We start from the raw sequence: 14,982 nt of genomic DNA, 5'->3' as shown, positions 1-14,982 counted from the left end.
AGCCACAGCCGTCCCCGGGCTGGGGCTGCCTCCTGACCCCGCTGTCCTGCAGGAGCACGTTGGGATCGATTCCTCCCCGGTGAAGGAGCGGATGGAGGAGACCCCCGGCCACCGGCTGGACGAGGCTCTGCTGAGCTGCGAGATGGATGGTGAGGATGGCCGGGAGCGTGGTGGTGACCCCGGGTTTGCTCCGTTCTCCGGCTCCTGCCCTCATCCCGGCTGTCCCTCGCAGGCTCCCGGCACTTCCCAGAGTCCAGGAACAACAACCACATCAAGCGGCCCATGAACGCCTTCATGGTGTGGGCCAAGGACGAGCGGAGGAAGATCCTGCAGGCCTTCCCAGACATGCACAACTCCAGCATCAGCAAGATCCTGGGTGAGATCCTGGGACAGGGAATCCCTCTGCATCCCCTGGAGGGATGGGAATGAGATCCTGGGACAGGGAATCCCTCTGCATGCCCTGGAGGGATGGGAATGAGATCCTGGGACAGGGAATCCCTCTGCATCCCCTGGAGGGATGGGAATGAGATCTTGGGATGGGGAATCTCCTCTGCATGCCCTGGAGGGATGGGAATGAGATCCTGGGACATCCCTGACCTGGGACAGGGAACCTGAGGGGATGAGTCCATGGAGGGGTGTTCAGGGAATGAGGGGATGAGTCCCAGGAGGGAAGGTCAGAGAATGAATCCGTGGAGGTGCCAGGGGAAGGTCAGGGAAGCTGTTCCCGATATTCCGGTGGAACCGGCTGCGGCACGTGGCTCCCACCAGCACAGCTGTAAATCCAGGTGCCGATCCCACAAGGAATGACATTGACTAACAGCATTCATCCGTCAATCAGCACCAATTAACCTCGGGGTTCCTCCCAGCCGCCGTATCCTCGCCCAGGCAGGGTGTGAGCACGCTCTGCTCCTTCCCCACGCAGGATCCCGGTGGAAATCCATGTCCAACCAGGAGAAGCAGCCGTACTACGAGGAGCAGGCGCGGCTGAGCCGGCAGCACCTGGAGAAGTACCCGGATTACAAATACAAGCCGCGGCCCAAGCGCACCTGCATCGTGGAGGGCAAGCGGCTGCGCGTGGGCGAGTACAAGGCGCTGATGAGGAACCGGCGCCAGGACGCCAGGCAGGGATACCTGATAGGGTAATTGATAGGGGACAGCGCTGTGCCCCGCCCCGGGGGGTGGCTGCTGGGGTGGGGCTCACCTGGTGACATGGGTGGGGCCCACCTTGTCACCATGGGTGAGGCTCACCTGGTGCCCATGGGGTTGGTTCCATGGGGTGAGGGCTCACCTGGTGACATTGGTGGGGCTCACCTGGTGACACGGGTGGGCCTCACCTGGTGCCCATGGGGTTGGTGCCCACCTGGTGCCCATGGGATTGGTTCCATGGGGTGAGGGCCCACCTGGTGACATGGGTGTTCACCTGGTGACATAAGTGGGGCCTCACCTGGTCATCATGGGGTTGGTGCCCACCTAGTGCCCATAGGGTTGGTGCCCATGGGACTGGTTCCATGGGGTGAGGGCTCACCTGGTGACATGGGTAGGGCCTCACCTGGTCATCATGGGGTTGGTGCCCACCTGGCTTCATTGGAGTAAGTGCTCACCTGGCACCAGTGGGGATTGTGCCCACCTGAGTTCGATGAGGCACTGGTGCCCATGGGATTGGTTCCCTGGGGTGAGGGCTCACCTGGTGACATTGGTGGGAGCTCACCTGGTGACACTGCTGGGTGCTCCACTGGTGGAATGGTTGGGGGCTCACCTGGTGCCCTTGGGGTGGGGGCTCACCTGGTGTCAATGGGACAGGTTCTCACCTGGTGCCCATGGGGTTGGTTCCCCCCTGCCCCCCACAGAACGTCCCCCACAGGTGGCCCCGTGACCCCTCACTGCCCTCTCAGCGCCCGCCCCCCGTGTCCCACAGGCCGCAGGGCAGCCAGGTGCACCCCAGCTCCTCGGACGTGCTGTACCCGCGGCCGGTGGGCGTCCAGCTGCCCCCGCCCCTCCTGGAGCATTACCTGCCCCGCGGCGTGGACCCCACCATGCCCGTCATCGTCAACACCCGCAGCCTCAAGGACGGTGACACCGGGGACGACGGGCACTCGGTGGCCGAGGGGGACATGTACCGCTACAGCGAGGACGAGGACTCGGAGGGCGAGGACAAGAGTGACGGCGAGCTGGTGGTGCTGACGGACTGAGGGGGCACAGGGAGGGCGGAGGGGGTGGCAGGTGCCACCACCGGGAGGGCGCGGCGTGTCCTGGCGGGATGGGACTGAGCCACGGGAGAGCTGCCCGCCTGCACAGGGGGGTCCCACGAGGGTGGGCACCTGGAATTTTGGGTGGCAAAGGCTGGCTTGGTCTTGCTTTGGTGGAGCGTGGAGCTGAGGCCACCGAGCCTGGAGATTTGGTGATGCGGCTGCTGCGCTGTCACCCCTGAGGGGATCTGGGGGGTCTCCCCAGAGCATCTCCCAGCCCTGCAGCACCTGTGGGTCCCAGAGAGCCTCACCTGTGCTGCTGGGCACAGACTGGGGACACGGGGTGGGGACACGGGGTGGGGACACGGGATGGGGACACGCTCGTCCCTCCTCTGTCCTGGTGTGACCTCCCTGCCGCGCTTCCCGCTCCATCTTTGGAGCCTGCCAGTGAATTCCCACGGAGCCAATTTTAGCTCCAGCCTGGCCCCGGCTCCGGCCAAGGGCTCCTCAGGGCCCTTTGTGCTCCCGACAGCTCTGGCCCACTTTGGGAACAAAGCGGGGGCTGTTCCTGCCCTGCCAGCCCCCGCTCGGGGGGGACGTGCCCGGCTGCCCCCAGGCACCTGTCCCTGAAGCTCAGGCTCCACCTGAGCCCTGCAGGGTAAGAGAGAGGGAGGAATAATTTTGGGGGAAAAAGTGGAATTCTTAGAAAAAAATGACCTTTTATCTAGAAAGGGTCAGAGCCCCTTCTGGGGGGGGGTTGGAGTGAGGTGTGGCTGAGTATGAGGGGTGTCCAGGTGAGAGTTGGGGGTGTCCGGGTGAGAGTTGGGGTGTCCAGGTGAGTTTGGGGTGTCCAGGTGTGTGTGTGTGCAGTGTCCAGGTGTGTTTATGCAATGTGCAGGGTGTGCGTGGTGTCCAGGTGTGCATGTGGAATGTCCAGGTGTGCACACACGGTGTCCAGCTGTGTGTGTGCAGTGTCCAGCTGTGTGTGCCCAGTGTCCAGCTGTGTGCAGTGTCCAGCTGTGTGCAGTGTCCAGCTGTGCGTGCAGTGTCCAGCTGTGTGTGCAGTGTCCAGCTGTGTGTGCCCAGTGTCCAGCTGTGCATGTGCAGTGTCCAGCTGTGTGTGCAGTGTCCAGCTGTGTGTGTGCAGTGTCCAGCTGTGCGTGTGCAGTGTCCAGCTGTGTGTGCGCAGTGTCCAGCTGTGTGTGCAGTGTCCAGCTGTGCGTGCAGTGTCCAGCTGTGCACCCCCGGTGTCCCTCCGTGCGCGGGGCTCCGGCACCTCCCTGTGGCAGCAGCCGGGAACAGGCCCCAAGCCAGGGACACTGCAGGGACAGGGACAGAGTGGGGACACCGTGGGGACAGGGACAATGCTGGGGACGTGTCGGGGACGGGGACAGAGTGGGGACACCATGGTGACAGGGTCAATGTTGGGGACACCACGGTGACAGGGACAATGTTGGGGACACCACGGGAGCCACAGCCACCCGGGCTCCAGGCTGCACAAAGCGGGCAGCAGCCTCGGTCTCCCTGTCCCCAGCCCGAGGGGGGATGCAAAGCCCAGCAGCATCAGCTGGGTGTTGGGGACACTGCCTTGGGGACACTGCCGTGGGGACACTGCTGTGGGGACACTGCTGGTGACACTGCCGTGGGGACACTGCCTTGGGGACACTGCCTTGGGGACACTGCCGTGGGGACACTGCTGTGGGGACACTGCCTTGGGGACACTGCCGTGGGGACACTGCTGTGGGGACACTGCCGTGGGGACACTGCTGTGGGGACACTGCTGGGGACACTGCTGTGGGGACACTGCCATGGGGACACTGCTGGGGACACTGCTGTGGGGACACTGCCATGGGGACACTGCTGGGGACACTGCTGTGGGGACACTGCCATGGGAACACTGCTGGGGACACTGCCTTGGGGACACTGCCTTGGGGACACTGCCTTGGGGACACTGTCATGAGGGCACTGCCGTGGGGACATCCTTTACGCCAGGGGACATCTCCCCTCCCCTCCTGCCGCTGTCAGTGCTTTATTTATTCCATTCCACCTCCCTGTGCCGGGGCTGGGCTCCCTGCGGCAGGAGCGGGGTCCCTGGGGAGGGGTCCCAGCCCCGGGGCTGGGCTGCAGAGGGACTGGAAGCAGAGGTGCCCCCTCCCCACAGCTGCAGCTCTTCCTGTCTCTCTTCCACTTATTTTTCTTTCTATTTTCTTTTTTGTTGTTGTTTTGTTTTGTTTTTTAAAGATTGTAAATATAGATAGAGCTTTATTTTGTTAATAAGACAACGAGTAACTTAACCTGTATATTTCACATCCCTGTTTACAATCGTTCCTCCCCCTGTCCCTTGGCACAATAAAAGTGACTTTTTGGAGCAGAGAGCAGGGCCTGGACTTCACCAGATCAGGAGCGAGGCTTGGATGGGGACATCTCCAGGCACAGAAGGGACAGGAGCACCCCCAGACCTCAGGACGAGGTCCCCCAGCTCCACCACCCCCAAATTCCAGCTACCAGCAGCTTTTATTTCGCACCAAAACAAACACGGACGCGCCAGCAGCCCTGGTTGTGGCTGGGGGAGGTCCCTGTGCCCAGAGAGGGGACAGTCACCTCGTCCCCGTGCCCAGAGAGGGGACAGTCACCTCGTCCCTGTGCCCAGAGAGGGGACAGTCACCTCGTCCCCCTGCCCAGAGAGGGGACAGTCACCTCGTCCCCACAGCCAAGGCTCCAAGGCGCAGCCACTGCCAGGAGCTGCCCGAGGCTCAGCAGGGCAGGGGCTGAAGCCGTGCCTGGTCCTGGAGCGGGGCAGATCCGTGCCACCCCCTCCCGGGGATGGGGACACAGCCATGGGAGGAGGACAGGGGTGGGGACAGGCAGGACGGACCCCCCCTGCACCCCACCTGCACCTCCCGACCCTGGGGGAGAGGGCAAAGGCAGAGCTGAGAAGCCGCTCGGGCAGCACAGGGGGGAAACCACCGAGCTAAGGGGGACGGTGGGGACAGGCAGGGACAGCGGTGGGGACAGACAGGGACAGCTGGGACTGGGCACAGCACGGGGGGTGAGCAGCCAGTGCCCACCCCACTGGTCCCAGACCCTCGTGGCATCTCCCACCCCTCGTGGCAAATGCTCCCGCGGCTGGGGCCAGCAGGGAGCCGGGACGGGGCTGGTTTGGGGGTGGCACCCTGGTGGCACCTGGCAGGGCAGGAGGGCACAGAGGGCGCAGCAAAGGGGTGACCAAGGTGAGCAGGCGGCTCTGGGGGCTCCCGAGCAGACGGGGTGACACCGTGTCCCTCCTTGGGGACAGCGGGCAGTGCCAGGCCAGCAGCGCCAGCAGGGCACTGACCTGCCGGGCACCGGGGCCGAGCCGGGCTCAGCCTTAAGGCGATGGTGAAGCTTCCTCGCGTGGGCTGGGGCCTCGCCGGGGCCGTGGTCCTCTCCAGCATCTCATGGTCCAGTCTCGGGGGTGTCCAGGCTCTCCTGGAAGCGGTGGCGGCCTGGGCAGAGCTCCTCTTGTCCCCCGTGCCACCGGCAGGACCGGCCCTGGACCCCGGCTGGGCTGGGCAAGGGGCGAGGGGGGTGCGAGGACACGGCCAGGACAGAGCTCGGGGTGGTGGCACCTATTTGGGGACCTGCAGGGCTGTGACCACCGGCTTCATCTTGAAATACTGTTTAAACCTTAGCTTTGCATATCTGCCGAGAGAGAAGGGACAGCTCTGAGCCACTCGTGTCCCCAGGGACCACCGGGATCCTCCTCAGGGATCGCCGGGATCCTCCTCAGGGATCACCAGGATCCTCCTCAGGGATCGCCGGGATCCTCCTCAGGGATCGCCGGGATCCTCCTCAGGGATCACCGGGATCCTCCTCAGGGATCACCGGGATCCTCCTCAGGGATCACCGGGATCCTCCTCAGGGATCACCGGGATCCTCCTCAGGGATCACCGGGATCCTCCTCAGGGATCACTGGGATCCTCCTCAGGGATCACCAGGATCCTCCTCAGGGATCACCGGGATCTTCCTCAGGGATCACCGGGATCCTCCTCAGGGATCACCGGGATCTTCCTCAGGGATCACCGGGATCCTCCTCAGGGATCACTGGGATCCTCCTCAGGGATCACCGGGATCTTCCTCAGGGATCACCGGGATCCTCCTCAGGGATCGCCGGGATCCTCCTCAGGGATCACCGGGATCCTCCCCAGGATCCTCCCCAGGGACTGCTGGGATCCTCTTCAGGGATCACCGGGATCTTCCCTGGGATCCTCCCCAGGGATCATTGGGATCTTCCCTGGGATCCTCCCAGGGATCATTTGGATCCTCCCCAGGATCCTCCAGGGACCATTGGGATCCTCCCCAGGGATCATCGGGATCCTCCCCAGGGATCATCGGGATCCTCCCCAGGGACCATCGGGATCCTCCTGCTCCACTCATTTCCCCCTGCGAGCAGCCGAGGTGGACTCACCTTAAGAAATTAAAGTCTATGGTCGAGTATTTATCCTGGATCAGGCCCCAGCAGGCCCAGAGGAAATGTGACGCCTGCAAGGGGCAGAACAAGGATCAGGGAATGGCCAGGAACACTCGGGCCCCTCCTGGCTGGGGCCCGGAATTCCCAGGGCCGTGACAAGGATGGGACACGGAGTGGAGCTGGCCCACATTTGGATTTCCGTGCCCTCCAGAGGCTGGGGCTGGCCCACACCGGGATTTCTGTGCCCTCCAGATGTTGGGACTGGCCCACATTGGGATTTTTGTGCCCTCCAGAGGTTGGGGCTGGCCCACACCGGGATTTCTGTGCCCTCCAGAGGTTGGGGCTGGCCCACACCGGGATTTTTGTGCCCTCCTGAGGTTGGGGCTGGCCCACACCAGGATTTCTGTGCCCTCCAGATGTTGGGACTGGCCCACATTGGGATTTTTGTGCCCTCCAGATGTTGGGACTGGCTCACATTGGGATTTTTGTGCCCTCCTGAGGTTGGGACTGGCCCACACTGGGATTTTTGTGCCCTCCAGAGGTTGGGGCTGGCCCACATTGGGATTTTTGTGCCCTCCAGAGGCCGCTCCTGGCTGGAGCGAGGATGGCAGCAGGGAGGATGCTGGAAGTGGGGTCCCACCCCCTGCACTGCCCTCCCGGCAGCTCCAGCCAGGAAAAACAGAGGGTATTCCACCTGAAATTTCCAGAAATCCGGCTGGGGCCGGCCCTGGCAGCTGGCAAAGAGGATTTCCTCACGCCAGGCCGCGGCTGCAGGGCTGCCCAAGGCCGCGGCTGTCGGACACGCGCTGTCCCCAGCGCTGCCCTGTGACCTTGCCCGGGGGCTCAGCCCCCTGAGGCGCTGCCAGGCCCCTGGGACAGCCTGTCCCCGATGTCCCCAAGCTCCCAGGCTGGCACCAGCAGCCCCATCCTCTCCAGCTCACAGCTGGAAGCCCGAGAGCAGAGACAAACTCATCCCCTGGGTCATGTTTTCAGCCCCGGAGCCGGGCCGGCTCCTTCCGCCTCTGCCACTCACCAAGGAGAACTTGTTCACTTGCACGTAGAGAGTTTCCAGCTCCTCCTCGGACACCTGGGTGTCACCTGGGTGTCCCTGGGTGTCACCTGGGTGTCCCTGGGTGTCACCTGGGTGTCCTTGGGTGAGCTCCTTGTAGGCCTGCAGGTAGGAGCGCAGCCACTGCAGCTGCGTCTCCTTGCTGGGGTAGAGGCCATAATCCACCTCCTTCACACCTGGGGGGTCAGGGGGACACGGAGGGGCAGGGAGGGGACAGGAAGGGGACACAGAGGGGTTGGAATCTCCACGGCAGAGCGAGGAGAGCACAACCCCAGCCAGGCACAAAGCCCAGCCAGCCTCGGAGCCAGGAACGGCAGCCCAGGTGCCCAAAGAGTGGCAGAGACCCCGCTCCGACCACGGGCAGCCCCATTTCCTGCTGGGATTTGGGGTGTGGGATGGGGAGACCCCAACTCCCATCATGGGATTGGGGATTCAACTCCCTCTTCCATCCTCAGGGATCAGGAGAACCCAGGACAGGAAATTTCCCATTTCCCACTCCGGGACTGGGGATAAAACTCCCTCCTCCACTCCCAGGGATGAAAAGACCCCATTTCCCACCCCAGAACTGGGGATTTAACTCCCTCCTCCATCCCAGGGATGTGAGAACCCCATTTCCCACCCCAGGACTGGGGATAAAACTCCCTCCTCCACTCCCAGGGATGGGGACACCCCAAGACCACCTCATTTTCCACCACGGGACTGGAGATACAATTCCATCTTCCATCCCCAGGGTCAGCCCCATTTCCCACCCCGGGACCGGGAATAAAACTCCCTCCCTCCACCCCAGGGGTAAAGAGACCCCATTTCCCACCGGGGACTGGGAATAAAACTCCCTCCTCCACCCCCCGTAGCAGGGACACCTCATTTCCCACCACGGGAGCGGGGATCCAGCTCCCTCCTCCACCCCCAGGGATGAGGCCACCCCAGGCCAGGGATGGGGGGCACTTTTGGCGTCTCCCAGCTCATCCCAACCTGCGAACTCATTGAAATGGTTCCCGATGTCGAAGGCCTGGTAGTTGTAGCCCGTGTACTCGTAGTCGATGAAGCGAACGTGCTCTGCGCGGGCAAGAGCGGCGGCCGTGAGGGGAGGGGTGGGGGGACAGAGGTGACACCCCCCCGGGGGGTGGCCCAGGGACACCCCCGGGCTCACAGACCTCGTGTCCGGTCGTAGATGATGTTCTTGCACAGGAGGTCGTTGTGGCACAGCACCACGGGCGAGCCCAGCTGCGGCAGCGTCTCCTCCATCCAGGCCAGCTCCTGCTCCAGCGCCTCCGGGCTGGGCACGTCCTGCGGGAGGCTGCCCGAAGGGACAGGAGGAACAGGGTGGCACCGCTGCTGCTCTGGGGGAGCCTCCCTGGGGCTCGGGGGTGGCGTTTCCCTGGCTCACAGCGCTTCCCTGGGGGCTCAGGGGCAGAATTGAGCTTCCCTGGGGGCTCAGGGGCAGAATTGAGCTTCCCTGGGGCTCAGGGGCAGAATTTCCTCAGCTTCCAGCAATTCCCTGGGGCTCAGGGGCAGAATTTCCCCAGCTTCCAGCACTTCCCTGGGGCTCAGGGGCAGAATTTCCCCAGCTTCTAGCACTTCCCTGGGGGCTCAGGGATAGAATTGAGCTTCCCTGGGGGCTCAGGGGCAGAATTGAGCTTCTCTGGGGCTCAGGGGCAGAATTTCCCCAGCTTCCAGCACTTCCCTGGGGGCTCGGGGACAGCGTTTCCCTCTCATGCCCTACAAACCACCCCGTTAATGACACAAAGCGCGGCTAACGAGGCTGGTTTTTTGGGAGGGGGCCAGGTTTGGCACCCAGGCAGACAGCACAGCTCGCCCTCAGCGCGTCCCTTGTCCCAAAAACCCACCCGGCCCACGCCCCAGATCCACCCAGCGCTCGTTCCCCGAGCACCCGGCGAACCCCCGGGGCCACGGGGGTGTTTTGGACTCAGGCGGGGCCTCTCGGTAAGCTCAGGAGTGCGGCTTCCAAGAAGAGAGCTCGTTAATGATTGCCTAATTGGCCGCGCTGAAGGCGCAGGGTGGGTAAAGTCTGCCCGCGGCTGAGAAAAGCCCGGCCGGCTCCTGGCGCGGGTTAATGATTGCCCTGCCTGCGGTTCGTTCACCTCCTCCGCCTCTTGGGGCTGCCCGAATCCTTCCCAGACACCCCAACACTCACCCGGCCGCCCCAAAAAATGGTTGGGAGTGGGGACTGGGTGTTCCGATCTAGGCTGGGTTTCTAGGATTCATCGTCAGCTCAGCAGGGCTTGAGCTCGGGCTTATTCTGGGTTTAAATTCCCGGGAGGAGGAGGAGGAGGATTGTTACAGCAGTGGGAGGCTGCGGCTCTGGGTGGATGCTGCACAGACACATCCCAGAGCTCCAAAAGAGCTGAAATCCTCCCCAAAACTGGCGGCAGAAAGGGGCTGGAGCTGCTACCGGGGCTGCGGGAGGGATCCAGCAGCGGATCCAGCCCCAAACCCGCAGAGGGAATCTGGGAATCTTTACCTGGGAACCTTTACCTGGGAACCAGGGCTCTGCCCCCTGCTCCTGCCTGGCGCCCGAGGCAGAGCCTGGCTCTGGGGGATCCCTCTGCCTTTACCTGGCGTTGGATACCTTTGGGCTGAGCTCCGTCTTCACCAGGCTGAGGTATTTGTGCAGCTTCTGCCACAGGATGGGCCTGGGGAGGCTCCCGTTGGCGTGGATGGCGTGGACTCGGGCCATCTCCCGGGCCACCAGCCTGGCACGGAGCGCAGGAGAGGGGTGAGAGGTGATCCCAAATCCTCGAAATCCCTCCTCCCCCCCCCCAAAAAAAAAGAGCTTTGGGGTGTCTTCAGAGGGATTCCCTGAAAGTCCTGCAGGGTTAGCACAGCTGACCCCTCATTCTGCGTCAGGGATCAGCCTCTGAAGCATTTCAGAGTCCACATTTCCAGGGCAAATTCAGGCCAAAACTCTGCTTCCCGTGACATTCCAGCTTCCCAGAAAACCTTTATTCCAGGTTCCCAGGAAACCTCTCTTCACCAGAACCTGACGCTTTAGAAATGCGCTCACTTGACCCATTTATCCCCCACCACCCCCCAGGGCTGAGCACACCAGTGACCCCCACCCCGGGCAGTGAGGGGAGAGCTGGAAACACGGAGCAAATCCCCAGAAAACCGGGAATTTTCTCGAGCTGCTTTTCCCTGGAAAACCCCCAACTCCCCCCCACGGGAGGCGCCGCACACCTGAAGATGTGAGGATCCCGCACGTGGTCGGGCCCCAGCGCGATTCCCGGCAGGAATTGGTAGCAGAGCCCGTTCTGGAAGGCGCAGTAGAGGTCGGGGGCGCAGCCGTGGGCGCGCAGCACCTGGAAATTCCTCAGCTCCGTCTCCCTGTCCACCAGCAGCTCCGTTTTCCTGCCGTACACGCGCACCAGCAGCGCGTCCGCCATGCCCTCGTCCGTGTAGCAGGCCACCAGCTTGTTGGTGATGCCGTCAGTGAAGAGCTGCGTGGGGACAAACACGGCGGAGGTGACACCTGGATAACGGGGGGAATCCCCTGTCCTCTTCCCAGAGGTGGGAAAACCTCGTGGCGATGGTAAGAATGAGGAGAATGAGCGAGGCAACGCTGGCAGGAGAGCTCCTGGGGGGGTTTGAAAGGGCTCGAGGTGGTGGTTTGGGTGGGAATCCTGCGGTTTTACACCTGGGAGCTCAGGAACAGCTCAGGGATAGCTCAGGAACAGCTCAGGGATAGTTCAGGAATGTCTCAGGGATAGCACAGGGATATCTCGGGGATAGCTCAGGAATATCTCAGGGATAGCTCAGGGATGGTTCAGGAATATCTCAGGAATATCTCAAGGATAGCTCAGGGATAGCTCAGGAATATCTCATTAATATCTCAGGGATATCTCAGGGATAGCTAAGGAATAACTCAGGAACATCTCAGGAACAGCTCAGGGATATCTCAGGAATATGTCAGGGACAGCTCAGGAACAACTCTCTTGGCACGGGAGCAGCCCTGGGAATCGCTCCCGGGAAAAAAAAAAAAAAAAAAAAAATCAGGGTGAATTGGCACGAAAATTTAAAAAAAATTAAATAATTAAAATAAATAAATAAGTAAACCGCCCAACGAGGCTTGAAAACAAACCCGGAGCAAACACCACCGCCCCATCCCCTCCTCCGACCCTCCCCGCGGGCCGGGGCGCTGATAGGCGGGGACGTCGCTGCTGGGGACATCTCGTGTCACCGCTCTGATGGCTCCTCGCAGATGGAAAGGGAGTTTTGTTCTCCCGGCGCTCCGCCTTGGCCGCCTGCCCGCGCACATGCCGGGGCTGCTGCCGCCCGCGCCGGGCCCCGCGCCCCATCCCGCCGGCATTTCGGGCACCTCCGCGGCATCCAGGGGGTTTAGGGATGTGTCACCCCACGGGAAAGCCCTGTCCCGTTGTCCCTGCAGTGCTGCGGCTCCCCCTGGGAAGGGTTCCATCATCCCGCCGGGATTCTGGGCACCTCCAGGGCATTGAGAGGGTTTGGGGCTGTCACCCCACAGAAAATCATCCCCGTTGTCCCCCGTGCCAGCTCCAAGCGGGGCACTCCGGGGTGCTGCGGCTCCCCGTGGGAAGGATTCCTTCATCCCTGTGGGATCGGGGAGCTGGAGCAGGAGGGGGGAGAGGGGCTCCTGCTCCGGCAGCCGTGGAGCTCGGGGATGGGACGGATAATTTTAGACATCCCACTCAGCAACCCACGCTCCCCTATAGGGCTCCTATATATAGGGCTCCTGGAGCAGCCTCCCGAGGGAGACTCCAGGCACGGGAATGAGACCCCCCCGAGTCAGACGGGGTTGACACCCCCATTCCACAGCTGGATTTGGGGCGAGCAGCTGCCCCATCCTCATGGCTTCTGCCCCTCAGCTGCGGCTGAACCTTCTCAAGCTGCTTTTCCCCGAGCTGACAATCTGGGTTTCACCACGGGGCTCGGCTCCCTCCTCCTCTTGTCCTGCCAGGCCCCAGAGGCTGGAAACTGAGGCAGCAGAGCTGTCACACCCCGTCCATGCAGGTGCCACCGTCGGCCACACACGGCTTGGCCGCAGGTGAGCGGCTCCACACGGAGCGAAATCCTGGTGTTCTGCTTTGTTTCGCTGCCCCACAGCCCGGGCAGCCCTTTCCAGCAGGTTTAACGGGATTACTGAGCCTGATCCCCCCCTGAATTCCAGGCCGCCAACTTCGGAGACGCACACGTGGCTGCTCGGTGGCCTGCAGGGACTCGCTGGGTTGGGGGGTGGCAGCTCCGCCGGCTCCCAAGGATCGGCTACGGCTGCCTGGGGGATTCCCGGTGCTGTTCCCCGTGGATCCAGGCTGCAGCCACCCCAAATCCTTCCCTCCTGCAGCCGGAGGACGGCAGGGACAGAGGGAAGGAGTGACACCCCCCGAACTTTGCAGGGATTAAAGGCAAAGCGAGACTTGCGCCGAAGCGCTGGGGTGAAGCAGCAAAATCCAACTCCTGGTGCTGCACCTGCCGGGAGAATCCCTCAGCATTCCCAAAACGACCCCGTGCTCGCTGCCTCGGCACCTCCGGCCCGCGGCTGGGCTCCAGCCGGGCAACTTGGTGCCAAATCCGGGCTAAAAAACACCAACCCAACATCGGCTCCGCTGCCGCTCTTATCTCCGGCTGAGGGGTGGATGGAGGAGTTTGTGCTTCCCTGGGAACGTGGGTGGCTCCGCGGCACGGACCTTCCTGGGGATGAGGAGCAGGAGCCCTGGGAAGCGGGCACAACCTGGATCGCAGGGGCAGCCAGACCCTTCTCGCGGTGCTCCTGAGCTCCGGGAGATTTTCCCGTGCCACCGGCACAGCCTGGTACAGCCCCCGCGGGGCGCTGGCAGCGGGGCAGCGCTCCGGGGCACCGGGCGAGGGAATGGGATCGCTAATGGGAACCAGCTCAGGCCCCCGGCCCGCTCCTTCCCATCCCGAGCGGCTCCTGCGAGGGGAAACGCGGGAGGAGGGAAAGCAGCCGAGGGAAACGCAACGGGAGGGTTTTCCCTCAACTCCTAAGTGGTTTTTTTTTTCTTTTTTTTTTTTTCATTTTAATTAAAAACACACGCACGCACACCCGAGCTGCTGTTGAACACTGACCCCTGCGGAGCCTGGATACCACAGAGCGGGGTCCCTGCACAACCACCGAGCTCCGCGAGCAGAGCGAGACATTTCCTGCCCCTGCAAACTCCAACTCCCAGCTTCCTGCCCGTTGCCATCTGCCCTTTTCAGATGGCTTTTCCTGCAGCTTCTTGTATTTCATTACGCTCGGCTATTAATACATTTTTAATGACGGGAAGCGTGTGCCCTCGGAGGGGACGCTCGCTCACGTGCAGGCATTTAAGGGCACTCGGTGCCTGCCCCTCCGCGCTCCGGTGCCCAGCGCCAGGGCACGGCCGAGGGCACAGGCGCCACCAGCCTGTGTCACCCCAGACCCGGCCGGAGGGGGAGAGGGATTCCCAAAGCCCTGGCAGCTCCGCACAGCCGAGCTCTGCCCCGTGCCCGGAGCCCGGAACCGGTGCCCGGCTCCCACTGGAGCTCAGCCCGGGGAAGGTGGGAAGCTACAAATATCCCAAAGAAGAGCGGCCACCCCTGCGGGCACCTCGGCAGCCACCCTGGGGACACTGTGGTACCCACAGCCACCGCCCGGTGACCACCCCAGGGGTCCCTAAACCTCGTTGGGGGGTGTGCGATGGGGGGTCGCAGCTGATGGACCCTCGGTAACGTTCTGAGAGCAGAGGGGAGAGCCAGGGGTGGGGGGTGCAGAGTGCCACATCCTCTGGGGCAGGTCCTAGAGCCCCCCATGGTGAACCCCACAGCCCCCTAGGATGGACTCCCCAAGCTGAGCCCCACAACTCCTCTGGGGCAGACCCCATAGCCCCCCAGGCTAAGCCCCGCAGCCCCCCCTGGGCTGGCCCCACACCCCGCCGGGGTGAGCACCGCAGCCCCCACAGCCAGACCCTGTAACCCCATAACCCCACCCCAGCCGGGCTCTGCAGCCCCACCGGGCGATCCCCGCGGGGGAGCGGCTGCCGGTTCTCCCGGTGCCGGCGCGGGGTCCCCCCCCGTACCTTGGTCTTCACCGTGGCCGGCTCCCAGGCGGGTCTCAGCTGCCGCACGATCCGCAGCGCCCCGGGAAGCACGTCCCCCTCGTCCACCGCAATGCCGAGGTGTGGCACGGCGGGGGTCCCGCCGCCGCCCCCCCGCTCCGGCCGCGGGCAGTCGGGGCAGCGGGCGGGCGGTGCGGCCATGGCCAGCTCCGCGCTGCCGGAGCCGCGGCCCATGTGCCGGGGGCTGCG

At 63.3% G+C, this 14,982-nt stretch overlaps 2 protein-coding genes across 4 annotated transcripts in view; one reads left to right on the top strand and one right to left on the bottom strand.

Annotated features, from left to right (window-relative positions):
• Window positions 1-4,771, top strand: part of SOX13 (SRY-box transcription factor 13) — a 27,758-nt gene extending 22,987 nt beyond the window's left edge. For all 3 annotated transcript variants that reach the window (XM_088067053.1, XM_088067054.1, XM_005529301.3), the window contains exons 11-14: window positions 53-149; window positions 233-376; window positions 923-1,139; window positions 1,916-4,771. In XM_088067053.1, the coding sequence (XP_087923179.1) occupies window positions 53-149; window positions 233-376; window positions 923-1,139; window positions 1,916-2,189 (732 nt within the window). In that variant the 3' untranslated portion in view covers window positions 2,190-4,771. The remainder of the gene's footprint in view (window positions 1-52; window positions 150-232; window positions 377-922; window positions 1,140-1,915) is intronic.
• On the bottom strand, window positions 4,429-14,982 carry ETNK2 (ethanolamine kinase 2). The gene is made up of 8 exons (XM_005529302.3): window positions 14,755-14,982; window positions 10,904-11,163; window positions 10,282-10,419; window positions 8,860-9,002; window positions 8,678-8,761; window positions 7,670-7,881; window positions 6,634-6,707; window positions 4,429-5,867 (listed from the first exon to the last, which is right to left on the bottom strand). Exons 1-8 carry the CDS (start codon window positions 14,965-14,967, stop codon window positions 5,795-5,797), a joined length of 1,197 nt encoding a protein of 398 aa, XP_005529359.2. The 5' UTR covers window positions 14,968-14,982; the 3' UTR covers window positions 4,429-5,794.

This window comes from Pseudopodoces humilis, chromosome 26 (genome assembly GCF_049639895.1).
Source record: "Pseudopodoces humilis isolate 2021_Gansu_Grassland_sample_001 chromosome 26, ASM4963989v1, whole genome shotgun sequence".
In the NCBI taxonomy this organism is placed as follows: Eukaryota; Metazoa; Chordata; class Aves; order Passeriformes; family Paridae; genus Pseudopodoces; species Pseudopodoces humilis.
This window is presented reverse-complemented; position numbering and strand designations above follow the sequence as displayed.